The following is a 19,269-nucleotide window of genomic DNA, read 5'->3' as shown; positions in this document are numbered from 1 at the left end:
CCGGAGCCACCTTTTTTTTAAACTTGTTATTATTATTTGTGATTCCCCGTGAATCGACTTCTCCCCTGGGTCAAAGCCGTAATTTGGGATTTGGCGGCTGCTCTGTGTATAAAAATCATCCCCCCGGCGGGGCCGGGCGGCTGCCGGCGCTTACAAACGGTACAAAACAAAATTAAAATAAAACAAACCCCTTGAAAATAAATCCAAAAATCACCAAAAAACCATCCCCAAACCCCCCCGATTTCTGCTTCACAAGCCGAGGCTGCGGCAGCAGCTCCTCTACGTCCTCGACAAACCGCGGTTGTCCAAATCCTTCACCTACGGGGAGAAATAAACCACCGAGTTAGGTGGAAAATGAACATTTTTTCCCAAACCTGCGGGTTTTTGGGCTCGTTTTGGCGCCGTTACCTTGTATATCCGCACCAGCCAGTGCTCGGTGGTGTACGCCTCCTCCAGCACGTCCAGCTCGAAGTCCTTGTTGCCGATTTCGGCGTTACGCACGCGGTCGTAGCCCGGCGGCCGCTCTGCGGGAAGGCGGAGGTGTCGGGGTGGCCCTAAAAGTCGGTGTCACCCCCATGGAGGCGGCCCCGGGGACTTACTGGCCTCGGTGTAGACCTGGCCGAAGCGGTAGTAGCACATCTTGTACATGAGGCAGTTGAGCAGCACCGGGGAGCCCTCGCGGTCGACGCGGAACTCGCCGGTGGGGGTGTAGTAGTCGTGCTCCTTGATGTGGCGGCCGGTGTCGGTGCTGCCGCCGATGCGAACCATCCACAGGAACTTGTTGATGTCTGGGGGGGCAGAGAGAGGGGTGGGGTTGAGTTGGGGTCAAGAGCAAAGATTGAGTTGAGCTGGGGTCAAAGAACGAGGAGTTGAGGCCAAAGAGCAAAGACTGAGCTGAGTTGGGAGCAAAGAATGAGGAGCTGTGTTGAGTTTGGGATAAAGAGTTGAGTTGGAAGCAAAGAATGAAGAGTTGAGTTGGAGGCAAAGAGTTGAGTTGCGAAAAAAAAATGAGGAATTGAGTCGAGGGCAAAGAGTTGAGTAGAGAGCAAAGACTGAGTTGAGCTGGGAGGAAAGAATGAGGAGTTGAGCCAAGTTGGAGGCAAAGAGTTGAGTTGGGGGCAAAGAACGAGGAGCTGGGAAGAAAGAAGGAGGAGTTGCAGGCAAAGACCTGATAAAGTTGAGTTGAGTCACAGCAAAGAGTTGAGTTGGGGGGAAAGAGTGAGGAGTTGAGGGTAAAGAACAAAGAGTTGAGTTTAGGGCAAAGAGTGAGTAGTTATACTGAGTGTAAAGAGCAGAGTTGAGTAGGGAGCAAAGAGGAGTTGGAGACAAAAAGCAAAGAGTTGTTGGGGGCAAAGAGCTGAGTTGAGAGTAAAGAGCAAGTAGTGGAGTTGAGGTCTAAGAGCGAGTAGTTGTGTTGGGAGCAAAGAGTTGAATTGGGAGCAAAGAATGAGGAGTTGATTTGAGGGCAAAGAGTGAGTAGTTGAGGGCAATGAGCAAAGAGTTGAGTTGGGATAAAGAATGAGGAGTTGATCTGAGGGCAAAGAATAGGTGGGTTGAATTGGGGGGGGGGGGCAAAGAGTTGAGTTGGGGACAAAAAGTTGAGGGTAAAGAGCAACGAGGTGAGTTGGGGCCAAAGAGTGAGTAGCTGAGTTGTTGGCCCCAAAGTGTTGAGTTGGAGCCAGCAAGTAAAGCGGGAGCAGCTCCAACCAGGAGCCCCCTGGTCCCACCTCCACACCCATCTCACCGGTACCCCTGGCTGGGCACTTACCGTCCGAGGAGTAACCGGTGAGGCCGCCGAAGATGACCAGCACGTAGCTGACGTCCAGCTCCCTCATGATCTCATAGGCCTTCTCCTCCGTCGACGCCATGGCCTGGAGCGGACAAGGCATCACCGGCAAGTCCTGGAGCCACCAGGAAGTCCCGGCGGTTGCGGTGAGACCTACCTGCCCGACACGGGAGATGTGGGTGTTGTTCCAGGTGTTGTTGTCCACCAGGATGGTGCGGTTGGCCATGGCGGTGATCTGGTAGCCGTAGTCCCACCACGACATCACCTTGGCGTCCTGTGCGCAAACCAATGTCAACTGAGATGCCAGCGATGCAACGTTGGGTCCCCACCACCCAACCCAATGTGAACTGAGACGTGGACGATGCGACGTTGGGTCCCCACCGCCCAACATCAACCAAGACGCCGACGATGTGACAGTGGGTCCCCACAGCCCAAACTCCACCGCCCGGTACCTCCGGCGTGTTGTGGCGCAGCCAATAATAAGCTTCTCTGAAGTCGTCGAAGATGATCCGGCTGCCGTCGCCACCGCGGGCGGAAAGCACGATGGAAGGGGACGAGTAGGCCTCGCTGGTCACCCATGTGGAGTGGAAGGTGTAGGTGATGAGGAAGAACGCCATCACCAAGATCATCCCGCTGGCCACCTGGGCGAGCAAACCCGCGTCAACGCCGGCGGGAAGAAGCCACCGACCTCCCGCCTTGTCCCCTTGTCCCCAAACTCGCCTCGTTTTTGATGGGGTAGGTGGAATCTTGTTGCTTTTTGCTCTTCTTGTCTGGGCGGCTGATGTCCAGGTTCTTCATGTAGGTGGACAAGACTTGGGAGACACCGATGCCAGAGAGAATGCACATCACCGGGGCCAGCACCAGCATCAGCCGCACCTGCGGGCAACGGATGGACCCTCAGAGAAGAAATTTGGGCGAAAATTGGCGAGAAACGGGAAAATTCAACCCCAAACTCAACCTGGAGATGGACCCATCGCCACCACCGCGGACGTTCTCCAAAGACCTCAACGTTGGCCCAGGTGAGGAACCAACCGCAATTTTACGCTTCGAGGTGGAAAAAAGCATCAGGAGAGGCCTCCACACCCAGAAACCACCCAAAGTGTGAACAAAAAACGGGTCGTTTCATCAAAAAAACACCAAAACCATTGAGTTTTGGATCATTCTGTTGCCTCGCCATGCAAAGAGGCCCAAATAAATTGATCTTTGGGAAGAAACGGCCCACGATAAATTCAACCAGCTCAAGGTTGAAGCCTCACTGATTCCGAAAACATAAAAAGGGATTAAATCGGCTTTTATAAGAGCGTTTGGGCCTCACCATCACGGCCGAGAAGTACATGCTGGTGACGCCGTACATGATGATGAAGATCCGGGCGTCCGAGAGGTTGCTGAAGCAGTAGTAGAGTCCCACTGCGACGGGGAGAGAGAAACGGGTCAAATCTGCCTCGAAACCACGTTTTCCACAAGGAAAAACAGGCGGTAGATCAATTAAAACCAGCAGCGTGGTTTAATAAAGGGGATTTTGGCGGCGGGCTCACCGGGGAACATGAAGACGAGAAGCTGGAGGTCGAAATAATAAGAGGACCAGGTGGTGGGTTGGTGCTCGGAGACGGAGGCGATGATGGGGATGTTGTTCTTGGCGTAGGAAGGATCCAGGAGGGAGTAAAAACGCCCCGTCCACGGCGAGATTTTCCCTAAAAAAGAGCAAGAAATGGGCAATAAAGGGGGATTAAGATTGATAAATTGCGTGGGGTTTTCTAGAAGAACAGGAGGTTACCGGTCAGCATGAGGACGGTGCCGAGGGACAGGAGGAGGAAGCCGACGAGGGAGATGATGCTGCGGAACAGGATCTCGAACTGCTGGGGGTTGAGTTTGCTGCGCAAATAGTCGACGAAGGCGTGGATCTGGCACAGGCCGAACACGCCGAGCGCCGCCATGTGCTCCGAGGACAGGACGGGCTGCGGGGACACAGCGGCGCCTCGTCACCCAATTAACGCCTTCTCGGCAAAATTTTGCCCGAAAGCAGCGAGGTTATGAGGTGATGAGGGGCTCGGTGCCTCCAGAAGTGAGGCTTGCCAAAAAATCAGCGCTAATTTGCTGCTGTTCGCAACAAATCAGCGCTAAATGATCTGGCAAAATTCCCGACAAATCAGCGCTAAATGATCTGCCAAAATTAGCGACAAATCTGTGTTAAACTCGCTGATTTTGGTGACAAATCAGCAGTAAATTTGACAAAATTAACGATAAACAGGCACTAAATTATGTGTGAAAATTCGTGACAAATCTGCGCTAAATTATCTACAAATATTCGCCACAAATCAGCCTGAAATTTGCTGATGTTTGTGACCAATCAGTGTTAAATTTGCCAAAATTTGCGACAAACAGGCACTAAATTATTTGTCAAAATTCACGAGAAATCGGCACTGAATTATTTGCTAGAATTTGCAACAAATCAGCACTAAATTATTTGCCAAAATTCATGACAAATCGGTGCTAAACTTGCCAATGTTTGTGACAAATCGCATGAAATTTGCCAAAATTCACGACAAATTGGCATTAAATTTGCTGACACGACAAATCAGTGCTGAGTTATCTGCCAAAAATCGTGAACAATCAGTATTAAACTCGCTGATATTTGTGACAAATCAGCAGTAAATTTGCCAAAATTTGCGACAAACAGGAACTAAATTATGTGTCAAAATTCACGACAAATCAGCACTAAATTATTTGCCAGAATTTGCAACAAATCAGCTTGAAATTTGCTGATGTTTGTGACAAATCAGCTGGAAATTCGACAAAATGCACAACAAATTGGCGTGAAATTTGCTGACGCTCATGACAAATTGGCACTAAATTAGTGGCCAAAATTCCCAGCAAATCGGTGTTAAATTTGCCAAAATTCGTGACAAATCGGCGCTGAATTGGCCCAAATTCACGACAAATCGGCGCCGAATTTGCCAAAATTCATGACAAATCGGCGCTGAATTTCTTGCCAAAATTCGTGACAAATCGGCACCGAATTGGCCAAAATTTGTGACAAACCGGCGCCAAATTGGCCAAAATTTGTGACAAACCGGCGCCGAATTTCTTGCCAAAATTTGCGACAAACCGGCGCCGAATTGGCCAAAATTCGCGGCAAACTGGCGCTGAATTTCCCGCCAAAATTTGTGACAAACCGGCACCGAATTGGCCAAAATTTGTGACAAACCAGCACCGAATTGGCCAAAATTTGCGACAAACCGGCGCTGAATTTCTTGCCAAAATTTGCGACAAACCGGCGCCGAATTTCTTGCCAAAATTTGCGACAAACCAGCACCGAATTGGCCAAAATTCGCGACAGACTGGCACTGAATTTCTTGCCAAAATTTGCGACAAATTGGCACCGAATTTGCCAAAATTCGTGACAAATCGGCACTGAACTTGTCAAAATTCACGACAAATTGGCATTAAATTTCAACAGCGTTGAAAACAGGCACCGAGTGGCCTTTTTTTTTTGCTAAAACCCATAAAATGCTGGTTTTTGGGTCTCTCGCAGGCACCTGGAAGCCGACGAAGGAGATCTGCATGGACAGGATGGTGCCCAGGCAGTAGACGGTGCAATAGGCCACGTAGATGCGGTGGGAGAAGCGGCCGGTCAGCATCAGCACCAGGACGTGCAGCGGGATCAGGTTGATCAGAAACACGTAACCACCCCACGAGGAAACCTGGAAAACACCCCAAAATGTCACTACATTATATTATTCATAAAATCACGCACAAAATTTCTATGTAGAAACGAAGAAAAATGCATCTAATTCCAATTTGACGCCATCGCAGACACAGGAAGGGCGCAAAGTGGGGTTTTGGAGCCAGAAATACCCGGGAATCGCAACAAAAAACTCACCATGTAGAAATAAGCCAGAGCGCACATGGCGGCCCAATAGATAGAACCGGTTTTAACGGCTTTGATCCACATGTAGTAGGTGAGGAGCATGCAGAATATCGCGATACCTGGGCGGGAGGAGACAGAAAGGTCTTAAAACCTTGAAGCAGCGATAAAATAGATCAAATAAAATTAAAAATAGATATATAACCGCTCTTGTTGCTGCGTCAGAAGACGGGATGGTGCTTGGCGTAAAGAATTCATATCGAGATATGGGGTTAATATCTGATTTTGGGGTTAAAACACGCATTTTTGGCGTATGTGGGTTTGTGAAATGGTGATTTCTGTCACGCCCGGTGGCGATTTGACCCCATTTTCCAATTCTCCCCTGTTTCTGGCGCCGCAAACTCACCTTCGTTATCGTAGGAGCCGGCGACGGATCGCGAGATGTACCCGGGCACCACGGCGATCATGGCGGCGGCCAGGAGGCCCGCGCCCGCGTCCTGGGGCAAAAAACAGCCAAAACGGGCAAAAAGAATCACTTTGTAGCATTTTTGTTAGCATACACCTCAAATGAATAAAAATTCGAGCGTTTAATGAGACTTTAAGCAAGATTTTCAGCCTGGGTTTAGCTCGGCGTGGCGGTCGCCACTGATAAAATTGATTGAGGCAAAATTTCTGTGATTCAAGGTAAAATTGTTAAGATTTGCCTCGATTTAGCCAAAATCTGCGTAACTCGCTCCAACCTTGAGCTCTTTGGTGAGGTGGTAGGTGACGACGGTGGTGAAGGAGGAGAAGAGCGGGGCCAGGAAGACGCAGACGTTGCGGATGTCGATGGTGACGTGGAAGAAGTGCAGGACGTGGTAAATGGCGGCCGAGGTGATCATCAGCCCTGCGGGGGCCAAACGAGCCACGTTAGCGCCGTAATTAACATCTCAAAATCTCATTAAGGGCCCCCTCCGGTGATTTCCCCGCTCACCGGGATAAATCGTCCCGCCAATAATCCTGCCCAGCGGGTACCAGGCGCGGTCATCGAACCAGTTGTGGAACTTATAAAAACCTTCCTCGGCCAGAAAGCGGGTGGTGCGGTAATTAAAATATCTGTTAACGGAGAGAAAACACCCAAATCTCTGCGTTAACACCAAGAAATACTGAAATTTGGGGTCGAAAAGAGTCAAAATGAGCTGCGGAGGATGAAAACCGCCCTCTGAATCCTTCCTGCTCGGTGGGGAAGTTAAGTCGAGCTTACGGTCCTCTTAAGTTGAGCTTACGGTCCTCTTAAGTCGAGCTTACGGTCCTCTTAAGTCGAGCTTACGGTCCTCTTAAGTCGAGCTTACGGTCCCCTTAAGTCGAGCTTACGGTCCCCTTAAGTCGAGCTTACGGTCCCCTTAAGTCGAGCTTACGGTCCCCTTAAGTCGAGCTTACGGTCCCCTTAAGTCGAGCTTACGGTCCCCTTAAGTCGAGCTTACGGTCCCCTTAAGTCGAGCTTACGGTCCCCTTAAGTCGAGCTTACGGTCCCCTTAAGTCGAGCTTACGGTCCCCTTAAGTTGAGCTTACAGTCCCCTTAAGTCGAGCTTACGGTCCTCTTAAGTCGAGCTTACGGTCCCCTTAAGTCGAGCTTAGCAAACACTGCCCGAAAAGGAAAAAACCCATCAGGTTCTCCCCAAAAATAAGAGGCAAATAAAACGAGACTTACGGGTCAAACTCATGGATGACGCTTTCGAATCTTAAGACGGAAAAAAGCCTCGTGGAGAAAGCTGCAAATATAAGGCAGAGTTTTGTTAAATTTATCGCATATTTCGGCTGATTAAAACTGGTTTTGTCCCCAAACAGTCATTGGGAAGATGAAGAAAAACGTGTTTTTCGAGAAAACGGATGCGGAAGGAATAAAAGAAGACAAATGAGAAGGGACTCACAGAGCACGGCTGCCATGGACAGGATGAGCAGCTTGAGCAGCGTGTCTTGCTTCTCATAGGACAGGCGGAGAAACCCTAATTTCGTCATTTTTTACGCCAAAAATGGAGATTTGAGGACACTCGGAGACCTGAAAAGGCACAGGGAGGGTGAGCAGAGAGCAAACCCCACAACACCTCTAAATCACAGAATCCCAGAGTGTCAGGGGTTGGAAGGGCCCTGGAAAGCTCATCCAGGTCAATCCCCCCATGGAGCAGGAACACCCAGATGAGGTTACACAGGAAGGTGTCCAGGCGGGTTGGAATGTCTGCACAGAAGGAGACTCCACAACCCCCCTGGGCAGCCTGGGCCAGGCTCTGCCACCCTCACCCCAACAAGTTGCTTCTCCTCTTTCAGTGGAACCTCCTGTGTTCCAGTTTGCACCCATTGCCCCTTGTCCTGTCCCTGGTTGTCACCAGAAGAGCCTGGCTCCATCCTCCTGACACTCCCCCTTTCCATCTTGATCCCCAGGAATGAGTCCCCCCTCAGTGTCCTCTTGTCCAGCTCCAGAGCCCCAGCTCCCTCAGCCTTTCCTCACACGGGAGATGCTCCACTCCCTGCAGCATCTTGGTGGCTGCGCTGGACTCTCTGCAGCAGTTCCCTGTCCTGCTGGAACTGAGGGGCCACAGCTGGACACAAGATTCCAGGTGTGGTCTCCCCAGGGCAGAGCAGAGGGGCAGGAGAACCTCTCTGACCTACTGACCACCCCCTTCTAACCCACCCCAGGTCCCATTGGCTTCCTGGCCACAAGGGCCCAGTGCTGGCTCATGGTCACCCTGCTGTCCCCAGGACCCCCAGCTCCCTTTCCCCTACGCTGCTCTCTAATAGGTCATTCCCCAACTTACACTGTAACCTGGGGTTGTTCCTGCCCAGATTCAAGACTCTACACTTGCCCTTGTTCTATTTCATTAAATGTTTCCCCGCCCAGCTCTCCAGCCTGTCCAGGTCTCTGATGGCAGCACAGCTTCCAGTGTCACCCACTCCTCCCAGCTTGGTGTCACCAGCAAACTTGCTGACAGTCACTCTGTTCCCTCATCCAAATCACTGATGAATATATTGAATAACACCGGCCCAGCACTGCCCCCTGAGGCTCTGCACTGGATACAGGATCAACTGACTCTGCCCATTGCCCACGACTCTCTGGCTTCTTCCCTTCAGCCAGTTCACGTATTTAACATTAAACCTTCAATGCGTGATTTCTGCCGGATGCCTTTGCTAATCCGCGTCTCCCATTCCCAAATCCTCACCTGATCCCTCGCTGAATGTTTTTTTTATCTTAGACTCCAGAACTTCTCCGGGGCAGAGGACGTGCCTGATTTTCTGCATGAAAAACCAAGAAACCAAGCGTAAGCTTTTACCAAAACTCACTGATTTTATCGCTGGTTTGTTTGGGGTTTAGCGATGCACAAAATAAACAAAAAGGGCAAAAAGCTGGTGCCATTTTCTCAAATGTGAGAGGTCTGAACAGCTTCAAATTATTGATATTGTTTAATTTGACCTCCCTGGGTGGAGGAAGAACCAGGAAAATCTGCAAACGAGACACCAAGGAAGTGAAACTGTAGCCCCAGAATGATCAATTCCTCCTTTTGAAAACGCTCTGGTTTCTTTAAAATATTTAGTTAGCTGATTAATTAGGAAAAACACCTCGTGGTGAATCCTCAGTTTGTGTCTCTGATGCTGGGCAGATTGAAAAATGAAACACAAACTGGGCTCTTCTGCAACAGGGCGGGATTTTGATGGGCACGAGCTAATTAACACAGAATAACCCCGCGGGTAATTATTTCCTGGGGATAATGAGCAGTGGGGAATAACGAGGATGCAGGCGGCTCCTGCGCCCACCCCTGAAAGCCCATGACCCCATAGACCCTGACCCCAAACCTGGGCACCCCAAAACCTCACAACCCCGTCACCCTGAGCCTGTACACCCCACAACCCTCTCACCCCAGACCTGAGCATCCCAAACCCCACAGCCACAGACCTGGGCACCCCAAAACCCCTCACCCACAAGTCCCAGGCATCCCATAATGCCACAGCTCCTCACCCCCAACCTGGGCACCCCAAACCCCCCCAGACCCTCAGTGACAGCCCTTAGAACCCCAAAACCCCCTCACTCCAAACCTGGGCACCCCACAGACCCTCAGCCACACAGCTGGGCATCCCGTAACCCCACAGCCCCTCAGCCACACACCTGGGAACCCCAAAACTCCCTCAGCCCAGACCTGGGCACCCCAAAACCTCTTCACCCCAAACCTGGGCACCCCGTAACCCCCCAGTCCCTCACCCCAAACCCCATGTCCCTACAGACCTGAGCACCCCAAGACCCCACAGCCCCTCAGCCACAGACCTGGGAACCCCAAACCCCATAACCCCTCACCCCACAAGTCCCAGGCACCCCATAACCCCACAGCTCTCCACCCAAACCGGGGCACCCCAAAGCCCCACAGCCCCTCAGTGATCTTAGAACCCCAAAACCCCCTCATCCCAAACCTGGGCCCCCCATAACCCCACAGCCCCTCACCTCACAAGCCCCAGTCACCCCATAGTCCCTCACAGCCCAGCCTGGACACCCCAGAACCCCTCACACCCTATAGCCCCTCAGCCCCCGCCCCGGACCGGACCCCGACACCCCGCAGCCCCGGGCCCTCAGGCCTCACCCGGGCGCCGCGCTCGGCCCCGCCGCCATCCGCCCCGCGCAGCCGCCCTTTCCCCGCCCGCTTGCCATTGGCCGCCGGCGACGCCACTCCAAATCTCTTAGCGCTCACTGGCTGTAACGCCGGGAACTCAGCCCAAGCTGGCAGCGCACGGCGCTTTCCTATTGGCGGAGCGCTGGGCGGGCGGGGCCGGCGGAGAGCGAGCCGTAACGTGTCCGTTCCCGCTTGCGGGGGGTGTGGCGACGCGGATCACGTGGGCGGATGCGGAAACGGGAGGTTCACGCCACGTGGGTGGTGCCACGTGGGCGGGGCCGGGGTTGGGGGGGGTCCCTTGTTCCCAAACCCGGTGACAACGATCGCGACCCCGCCCGGGGGAGAGAAGCGCAGGCGCAGGACGGCTGCAAACCGTGATTGCTGCTTTAATGTTGTTCAGTGTGAAAATCCTAGAGAAAAGTTGATAAACCCGCCCCCCTCCCGCCAAAAAAAAACAATAAAAGGGGTGTTTTGTGTGTTTTTTTAAAGTCACCGGTTACCCCCCTGACCCCACATGCACAGGGAGGGGAAACTGTGGCAAGAACTCCCCAAAAATACACCCCCCCACACCTGAGTCGGGGGACACTATAAAACACGCGCGAGGTGTTAAAAATCCGGGTTTTCTCCCCAAATTTCACCCGGGGTTTGGTCACTGCTCAGGTGTGTTTGGCAGGGGAGGAGGAGGAGGAGGAGGAAGCAGCGCCCAGGGCCGACTGCAGGTAAACAGTTTTGTGGAAGAGCCGGTTGCTCAGGAAAACCACCAAGGAGAAGAGACGGAGCTGGAAGTGGCTGCAAGGGAAGAGAAAAATGATACGGACCCTCCCCAGCGGGGTTTTGGGGGGAAAAATGGGGGTTTTTGGGGTTCTGGGGTACTCACTAGGTTTTGCCGGGGGTTCTGGCTTCGTTGGCGCTGATGATGAAGAGGGGGAAGAGGATGGAGAAGAGGCAACCGCTGGAAGGGAAAAATAGTGAGGAGAGAGAAAATGGGGGAAAAACGGGGGCAAAGGGGGAAAAATGGGGGCAAAGGGGGAAGAGTGAAAAGGGGAAACAAAGGAGAATAAAAAGAAAGAATGAAAGGAAAAAAGAGGAGAGTGAAAAGGGGGGAAAAGAGAGGAGAGTGAAAAGGGGGGAAAAGAGAGGAGAGTGAAAAGGGGGGGAAAAAGAGGAGAGTGAAAAGGGGGGAAAGAGAGGAGAGTGAAAAGGGGGGAAAAGAGAGGAGAGTGAAAAGGGGGGAAAGAGAGGAGAGTGAAAAGGGGGGAAAGAGAGGAGAGTGAAAAGGGGGGAAAGAGAGGAGAGTGAAAAGGGGGGAGAGAGAGGAGAGTGAAAAGGGGGGAAAGAGAGGAGAGTGAAAAGGGGGGAAAAGAGAGGAGAGTGAAAAGGGGGGAAAAGAGAGGAGAGTGAAAAGGGGGGAAAGAGAGGAGAGTGAAAAGGGGGGAAAGAGAGGAGAGTGAAAAGGGGGGAAAGAGAGGAGAGTGAAAAGGGGGGAAAGAGAGGAGAGTGAAAAGGGGGGAAAGAGAGGAGAGTGAAAAGGGGGGAAAGAGAGGAGAGTGAAAAGGGGGAAAAAGAGGAGAGTGAAAAGGGGGGAAAAAAAAGAGTAAAAGGAAAAAATAATAAAAAGGGGATAAAGAGGAAGAAACAGAGAAGGGAGAATAGCATAAAACTAATAAAATCCCAATGAAACGTCCCCCCGTTCCGCAGGCGCGGCGCTCACCTGACGATGTAGGAGGACTGCGTGGCGGTGAGGAACGCCAGCGGCAGCCCGAACCCGAAGTAGTAGGGCCAGTTCCTCTCGATGTTGGACAAGCGCTGGTGCATCTCCAGGCCTGGAGAAACACCCGGATCAGCAACGCGGAGCCGCAGCGGGGGGATCAACCCGAGCGGGGTGGGATGCGGCTGACCTTTGTTGAACCAGCGGTACTCGAAGCAGTAGAGCGAGTAGAGCAGCGACATGTGCAGGAGGCTGATGAGCTGCCCCACCACGTCGATGGGGAACAGGCTGACGATCATCCCCTGGTGCCGGAATAATGGAGAAGAGAAACAGGAGAACCAGGAGAGAAAGGGAAAGGAGAGAAAGGGAAAGGAGAGAAAGGGAAAGGAGAGAAAGGGAAAGGAGAGAAAGGGAAAGGAGAGAAAGGGAAAGGAGAGAAAGGGAAAGGAGAGAAAGGGAAAGGAGAGAAAGGGAAAGGAGAGAAAGGGAAAGGAGAGAAAGGGAAAGGAGAGAAAGGGAAAGGAGAGAAAGGGAAAGGAGAGAAAGGGAAAGGAGAGAAAGGGAAAGGAGAGAAAGGGAAAGGAGAGAAAGGGAAAGGAGAGAAAGGGAAAGGAGAGAAAGGGAAAGGAGAGAAAGGGAAAGGAGAGAGCAAAGAACCAAAAGAACAAAAAGAGAAAGAAAAAGCACCAAGACAGAACAACCAAAAGAGAAAAAAACACAAAAGAAAGGAAGAGGAAACGAAAGGAGGATGAAATGAAAGAGAGAGGGGGAAAAAAAGAAAGTAGCAGGTGAGAGAGGGAGATCTGGATTTTGGGGGAACATCCCCCCAGCGTGGGGCGGGATGGGAGATGGTGATTTTTTGGTGTGCGACTCTCTCAAAAAAACCCAAAGCTCACCTGGATGAGGAAAAGCGCCTGCAGGAGGAGGTTGAACAGCATGTCGGCGATGATTTTGCTGACGCTGGGGAAGGGGTGAGGCTTCCTGCCCGAGACTTCAAACGCTAGATCTGCGATGTCCTGAAAAAAGGAGAAATAGGGCGCGAGGGTGATGAAATTTGGAAAAGAAAAGGGGGTTTGAGGGAAACGGGGTTCAAAAGGAGCTGAGATGATGCTACCACCCTCAAATTTTTGGGGTGGGGTTTTATTTTGCGCCAAAATCGCAATGGGAGGGAATGATTCTCGTCACCTGGAACCAGATGGCATTGACGACTTTGCTGAGCACGAAGAGTGGCAGGACCCAGAGGGCGCTGAAGATGGAGGTGAGGAGGAATTCCAGCCAGGCCCAGACGTCGCCGTGCAGGGACGGGTCACCTGGGACACGGGAGGGGACACGGGAGGGGACACGGGAGGGGACACGGGAGGGGACACGGGAGGGGACACGGGAGGGATGTTGAACCGTGGCACCAAACTCTTGGGAGGTGCTGGGGAGCGGGACAGGGACTCACCGATGATCTGCGCCGTCACCGACTGGAGGACAGGGATAAATACACGGTAAAACAAGAAGAGACTAAGCTGTGGGGGAATAAGAGAGAAGAAACGGGGGAGAGAGAGAAAGAAAAGGTAAAAAGAAATGAGTAAAAAGGTAAAAAAGGTAACAAGAGGGAAGAGAGAGAGTGAAAGAACCAACTTCTCAATGAGGTTTGCACCATCATTTCTTGTGTCCCCAATCTCCTCCACGTAGCCAAAAATCAACACTTTAACACTTTGTTTTGACCACTTCCGCACCGATTCCTCACACCCTGATTTACTTCAGCAGAAAAAATGATACTGGGGACTTATCAGGCGGCTCCATTAAGGATTAAACATCATGAAATGGCTGTGGGAAGGTCAGAACTGCAAAAATGTCTTGAAAATATCAATATTTAATTCAGTAAAATACGCAAGGGAGCAGAATATTCAGGCGAAAGACTCAAAAAATCCCCTAAAATCCCTTAAAATCCAGAATGGGGAGTGGGAACTCGGTGGCTCTGGTCAGTCCCCATGTCACCGACAGCGCGCAAAGGGGTTTTAATGTAGAAAATAACAAAAAGAACCATTTTCTTACCCAAAACACGCCTCCGTTCCAGGCACAGCACTGAAATATCCGGCTCACTATCCGGGGTTCGCTGCAGGAGAGACGCATTAAGGTCCCCACGCCCGGATAAATGTCCCCAAACAAGCGACAATTGCTTCTCTCCCCTATTTTGCGCACTCGGAAGCGTCGCAGAAACCAACTCGAGGCTGGTGATGCACCAAATTTTATCCAAATTGGGAAAATTCTGGAAGAATTCCTGGTGCCCGCACACGATCTCTAGATTTACCTCAAGGAGAACCTCAATCTTTATTAATTCCCCATTTCTGCACTAAAATAGCAAAAAAGAGCATTTTTTTCCCAGATTTTTAAGCGTTTATTCAAGGTCTCAGGCTGCCACCACCAATGGGATCTTCAAGTGCTCCGGAAAAGAAACCCCAAAATCCACATTCTTGTCGTTCCATCCCCTCTATTATTATTTCAAATTAATTACGCACTTGTCGTTGTTCAACAATCTAAAAGGTTCGACTTTCCTGTCGCAAAAATAATTCCGGTTTTGTTACAAAGCGTGGAAAGAGGGAATTTTAAATCATGTTTAATGTGTCGCTTCAGCGCAACTGGGTTTACAAACCTAAGTTCTGCTTTTGCCGGGTCGCGACGGTTCCGATGAATATTTTTATTATCATCTCAAGCGTGGGCAACAATAAGGGCTTTATTTCTTAAACCCTGCTTAGCTAAACCTCCCTTTGAGCCTGACGATGGATATTTAGGAAAAAAAAGAAGCGCAAGGACTCACTTTTCTTGCTTTCGCTCTTCCAGGTGAAACCTGCGCTGGGCAAGCGCGCTGTTTGCTCGCCGCCGCCGCTGCTCTTCCCTCTTCTGCTGGATCCGCGCGTCCAGTTTCGAGATGGTGCAGATGCCCCAGACGGAATCCTTGATTCCCTGGGGAATTTTTTTAAAAATGCGTCATTTCTCATCAATTCTCTGCTGTTTATAAGGCAAAGAGTCTCATCTCTCGCAGCTTTATTCCTTGTGTTGGAAACATCCTCACCAAAATAAAAAAGCGCCCAGAAATCTTCGCCTCGCTCAATTAAAAAAGTAACTCCTAATACTCCACAAGCAGCGATTTCCAGCTGCAAAAATATATCATGGCCATTATTATCACAATTTAATTTCAAAATAAAAGATGATGAGGATGCTACTGTGAGCCAGGACAGCGGCACAACACACACAACAGTCTGAGATACAGAGTTTTTGGACACAAACAGGATAAATTTCTATACCAAATGTGTCTGAAACAGCGAATCGTCCTGCTGTAGATACCTAATGAGGTGGAAATTAATTAATTACATGGGCTGCGAGAGCATTGTGAAGCGACACAAGTCACAGAATCACAGACTGGACTGGGTTGGAAAAGCCCTCAGAGATCATCCAGTCCAACCCTTGGTCCAGCTCCAGCCCATTGACTAGATCATGGCACTAAGTGCCATGGCCAATCTCAGTTTACAAACCTCCAGGGCCGGTGAGTCCAGCACCTCCCTGGGCAGCCATTCCAATCCTGACCACTCTCTCTGCACAGAATTGCTTTCTCATCTCCAGCCTCAATTTCCCCTGGCAGAGTTGAAGCCCGTGGCCCCTTGTCCTATTGCTGATGCCTGGGAGAAGAGCCCAATCCCCCCCTGGCTAGAACTGCCCTTCAGGTAGTTCTAGAGAGTGCTGAGCTCAGCTCTAAGCCTCCTCTTCTCCAGACTGAACAAGCCCAGCTCCCTCAGCCTCTCCCCATAGGGCTTGTGTTCCAGTCCCTTCCCCAGTCTTGTTGCTCTTCTCTGGACCCGCTCCAGCACTTCAATCTCTTTCCTGAACTGAGGGGCCCAGAACTGAACACAACACTCCAGGTGTGGCCTCCCCAATGCAGAGCACAGGGGAAGGGTCACTGCCCTTGTCCTGCTGACCACGCTGGTTTGGACACAGCCCTCCTGCTTCAGATCGCGAGCGCACCACAGATTTTTCATCTGAAACCCAACAATTTTTGTCAAAACAATTTATTTCTGAAAACAATTTATCTTTTAGCGTCATGTCGCAAATGTTTTTAAGCCCCGTATTTACACCCGGGACACGGCAGGCGCACCGAATTTGCACTAAGATTTATTGCCGTGGGGTATAAATTAAGGGAACAGTTGCTGCGATAAACGAGTCGAGCCGACTAACGAGGGACTCACCCTGACGAGGTCGTGCAGGAAGGTTTTCACGCTGTCCGCCATCTCGCCTCCGGCATCACCTCAGCGTTCCCAAACTATCAGCTACGGGGAGAGGGGAAAAGCCGAACCCGAACCTCTCGCATCCTGGAGAGATGGGAAACGATGGAGCCTGCGGAGAGAGAGAGAAAACACGGGGTGTAAGGAAAAAAATAAATGATAAATCACCAGCTAATAAAACTCACAGAGTTTTTCTGGAATTGAAAACGCTCTTTTTCTCCTTGGAGCGACTGGCAGCTCTGCTATCACAAGCCCCAACATGTCAGCGTTTCTGTTGCTCTAACACGCAAATAACTAAAAACAATCTAAAAATAAAGGTTTTATTTTGGTTACTCCAAAACCTGCCAGGGTTTGAACTGCGCTCCTGCGAATGTCAGTTGAAGGCGAACTGGCCTCCAGCTTTATTAACATCGAGTTAATCAGCGGTACTTTCAACCCAAAATCAGTGTCGAGGTCTTTTTGCTTTAGCCAGGTGTCCGGGGTCCGCAGCAGAAAAAAGAAAGGTAAAAACGAGGGTTTCCATTGTTCCAGGCAGCCACGCTTCACCACCCTTCGGGCTCGGAAACATCTGCCTTAAATACAACAAGACTCTGGCGATTTATTTTTACCTAAAAGACTTTAGTGTTTCCCTATGGATCCCAAATTACGACAGGTACCTCAGGGCTGCACCAAAACTACCTGAGGGTCGCCCCACGGATCCCAAGTTACCTCAAGGCCGCCTCCACGAAGCCCACAGGTACTCAGGGCTGCCCCACGGGGACCCTGCGGCCCAAAATCTCCTCAGGGTTGTCCCCACAGGTACCTCAGGGGGGTCCATAAATCGCCTCAGGGCCGCCAAATCACCCTCGGGACCCCAAATTATCTCCAAGCTGCCCAAAATCACCTCAGGGCTTCCCCACGAATCCCTCGGGGCCCAAAATTACTTCAGGGCTTCCCCCCACAACCCAAAATTACCTCAGCGCTGCCCCCGGATCGCTTCAGGCCCGCGGTTACCTCAGGGCCGCCCCCGCAGTTCCCGGGGGGAACCCCCGCAGCCTCCCCCGAGGGGCCCGCAGGTACCTCAGTGTTACCCCCCCGGCCCCGGGGCCGCCCCCGGGCTGTCCCCGCGGTCACTCACCGGCCGGGTCACGGCGGGTCGGGCGGCCCAGCTCCCGGCGGCCCGGCCGGCCGCTCACTGCGCAGGCGCGGGGCCACGCCCATCTACGCATGCGTGACTCCACCTCTTTGTGGCCCCGCCTGCGCACGCAGGGGGCCACTCCCCTTACGCACGCGGGGCCCCGCCCTTCGGGCTCAGCGCTCGAACGCGGGCGCGCATGCGCAGGAGTCCCGCTGGAGGGCCCGAGAAAGACCGACAGACCTCGACAAAGCTCGACAAAGGCCAGCAGAGCCGACAAAGTCCAACAGAGCCCAAAAGGGACCGAGAGAGCATGACATGGCCTGAAAGAGCCCAACAGAGCCCAGCTAGGCTTGGCAGAGCCAAACAGAGCCCAACTAGGCTTGACAAAACCCAACAGAGCCCAACTAGGCTTGACAAAACCCAACAGAGCCCAACTAGGCTTGGCAGAGCCAAACAGAGCCCAGCTAGGCTTGACAAAACCCAACAGAGCCTGACACGGTCTGACAGAGCCCGACAGGGCTGACATGGCCCAAAGAAGCCGAACAGAGCCCAAATGGATCAAGAGAGCCCCACATGGCTTGAAAGAGCCCGACAGAACCCAGCTAGGCTTGACAAAGCCTGACAGAGCCTGACACGGTCTGCCAGAGCCCAACAAACCCGACAAAGCTCAACAGAGACTGGCAAAGCCCGACAGAGCCTAATAGGGCCTGACAGAGCTCGGTGGGGCCCAACAAAGCCCGACAGACCGAGACAAAGCCTGACAGGGTCCAAAAGGGCATGAAAAAGCCTGACAGAGCCTGTGATATACTGTACAGCCACCAAATTACTGTATAGCCAGCAAGGTATTTTGTGGTGTAGCCCGATAACAGTTAAGGATGTAACAACTTAACTAACAAAGACAAGGGCCCAGCTGCATCCTTGGTGGATGAGATAACGGGAACCTTCAGCACGCAGGACAACCCAGTTATAACCAGCTCAGCAGTCCGGGCTTTGGCCAACTCAACATACCAGCCCAACGGTAAAAAGTGCACAGCGAGGGAGACTGCGAGCCGTCATCCAAAAGACCCCGGGCACCAAAAGATCCACGAGCACCAGCTGGCACTGCACATACACCAAGAGGAGGAGCCCTGCGATTATAATCCCCTCTCCTATTCCTGGGACTAAGTGTACTCATCCAAGGATTTGAGGAGTTGAGTTGAGGGCAAAGAATGAGGAGTTGAGTTGAGTTGGGGGCAGAGTTGAATTGGGAGTAAAGGATGAGGAGTTGGGGGCAGAGTTGAATTGGGAGTAAAGGATGAGGAGTTGGGGGCAAAGAGTTGAGGAGCTGGGAGCAAAGACTGAGTTGAGTTGGGGGCAAAGAACAAGGAGTTGAGTTGAGTTGAGTTGGGGGCAAAGAACGAGGAGTTGAGTTGGGGGTAAAGAATGAGGAGTTGAGAGCAAAGAATGAGGAGTTGACAGCAAAGAATGGGGAGCTGAGTTGGAGGCAAAGAACGAGGAGCTGAGTTGAGGGCAAATAGTTGAGTTGGGGGCAAAGCGCAAAGATTGAGTTGAGCTGGGAGAGAAGAATGTTGAGTTGAGTTGGAGGCAAAGAGTTGAGGGCGAAGAACGAGGAGTTGAGTTGAGTTGGGGGCAGAGTTGAATTGGGAGTAAAGGATGAGGAGTTGGGAGCAAAGATTGAGTTGAGTTGGGGGCAAAGAACAAGGAATTGAGTTGGGGGCAAAGAACAAGGAGTTGGGGGTAAAGAACGAGGAGTTGAGTTGAGTTGGGGGCAAAGAATGAGGAGTTGAGTTGGAGGCAAAGAACGAGGAGCTGAGTTGAGGGCAAAGAGTTGAGTTGGGGGCAAAGCGCAAAGACTGAGTTGAGCTGGGAGCGAAGAATGTTGAGTTGAGTTGGAGGC

General features: G+C 51.7%; 2 protein-coding genes across 4 annotated transcripts; both read right to left on the bottom strand.

Annotated features, from left to right (window-relative positions):
* Nucleotides 1–11: 11 nt before the first annotated feature.
* STT3A (STT3 oligosaccharyltransferase complex catalytic subunit A) lies at nucleotides 12–10,329 on the bottom strand. 2 transcript variants are annotated; one of them, XM_082070159.1, is made up of 19 exons: nucleotides 10,253–10,329; nucleotides 8,846–8,918; nucleotides 7,562–7,689; nucleotides 7,342–7,402; nucleotides 6,625–6,746; nucleotides 6,392–6,537; nucleotides 6,058–6,148; nucleotides 5,667–5,773; nucleotides 5,323–5,487; nucleotides 3,561–3,741; nucleotides 3,322–3,477; nucleotides 3,102–3,193; nucleotides 2,507–2,662; nucleotides 2,239–2,427; nucleotides 1,944–2,060; nucleotides 1,769–1,871; nucleotides 600–788; nucleotides 409–524; nucleotides 12–318 (listed from the first exon to the last, which is right to left on the bottom strand). In XM_082070159.1, the coding sequence occupies exons 3-19, from the start codon at nucleotides 7,647–7,649 to the stop codon at nucleotides 280–282; spliced, it is 2,118 nt and encodes a 705-aa protein (XP_081926285.1). In that variant the 5' UTR covers nucleotides 7,650–7,689; nucleotides 8,846–8,918; nucleotides 10,253–10,329; the 3' UTR covers nucleotides 12–279. The 2 variants fall into 2 exon arrangements, with proteins under 2 accessions (XP_081926285.1, XP_081926286.1); XM_082070160.1 differs by lacking the exon at nucleotides 10,253–10,329 and adding an exon at nucleotides 9,243–9,432.
* Nucleotides 10,330–10,648: 319 nt separating this feature from the next.
* On the bottom strand, nucleotides 10,649–17,448 carry EI24 (EI24 autophagy associated transmembrane protein). Of its 2 annotated transcripts, none has more exons than XM_082070161.1 (11): nucleotides 17,373–17,448; nucleotides 16,220–16,367; nucleotides 14,797–14,942; nucleotides 14,034–14,094; nucleotides 13,435–13,501; nucleotides 13,176–13,300; nucleotides 12,887–13,006; nucleotides 12,181–12,292; nucleotides 11,994–12,105; nucleotides 11,160–11,234; nucleotides 10,649–11,071 (listed from the first exon to the last, which is right to left on the bottom strand). In XM_082070161.1, the coding sequence occupies exons 2-11, from the start codon at nucleotides 16,259–16,261 to the stop codon at nucleotides 10,939–10,941; spliced, it is 993 nt and encodes a 330-aa protein (XP_081926287.1). In that variant the 5' UTR covers nucleotides 16,262–16,367; nucleotides 17,373–17,448; the 3' UTR covers nucleotides 10,649–10,938. The 2 variants fall into 2 exon arrangements, with proteins under 2 accessions (XP_081926287.1, XP_081926288.1); XM_082070162.1 differs by having other exon boundaries at nucleotides 13,435–13,456.
* Between the last annotated feature and the right edge of the window lie 1,821 nt (nucleotides 17,449–19,269).

Source organism: Streptopelia decaocto, assembly GCF_964273445.1.
Source record: "Streptopelia decaocto genome assembly, chromosome: 21".
Classification (NCBI taxonomy): domain Eukaryota; kingdom Metazoa; phylum Chordata; class Aves; order Columbiformes; family Columbidae; genus Streptopelia; species Streptopelia decaocto.
Note: the sequence above shows the minus strand (reverse complement) of the source record. Positions and strands in the feature narration are given on the sequence as shown.

Bases quoted from the DNA above. Each gene is read 5' to 3' on its own strand.
- STT3A (XM_082070159.1), bottom strand. From the start codon at position 7,649: ATGACGAAATTAGGGTTTCTCCGCCTGTCCTATGAGAAGCAAGACACG. The intron at 6,747-7,341 runs GTAAGTCTCGTT...CTCCGTTAACAG, and splicing joins GTCATCCATGAGTTTGACCC to ATATTTTAATTACCGCACCA. The intron at 789-1,768 runs GTAAGTGCCCAG...CTGCCCCCCCAG, and splicing joins CACCGGTTACTCCTCGGACG to ACATCAACAAGTTCCTGTGG.
- EI24 (XM_082070161.1), bottom strand. From the start codon at position 16,261: ATGGCGGACAGCGTGAAAACCTTCCTGCACGACCTCGTCAGG. The intron at 12,293-12,886 runs GTGAGCTTTGGG...TTCCGGCACCAG, and splicing joins AGGCGCTTTTCCTCATCCAG to GGGATGATCGTCAGCCTGTT. The intron at 12,106-12,180 runs GTCAGCCGCATC...GTGTTTCTCCAG, and splicing joins GTACCGCTGGTTCAACAAAG to GCCTGGAGATGCACCAGCGC.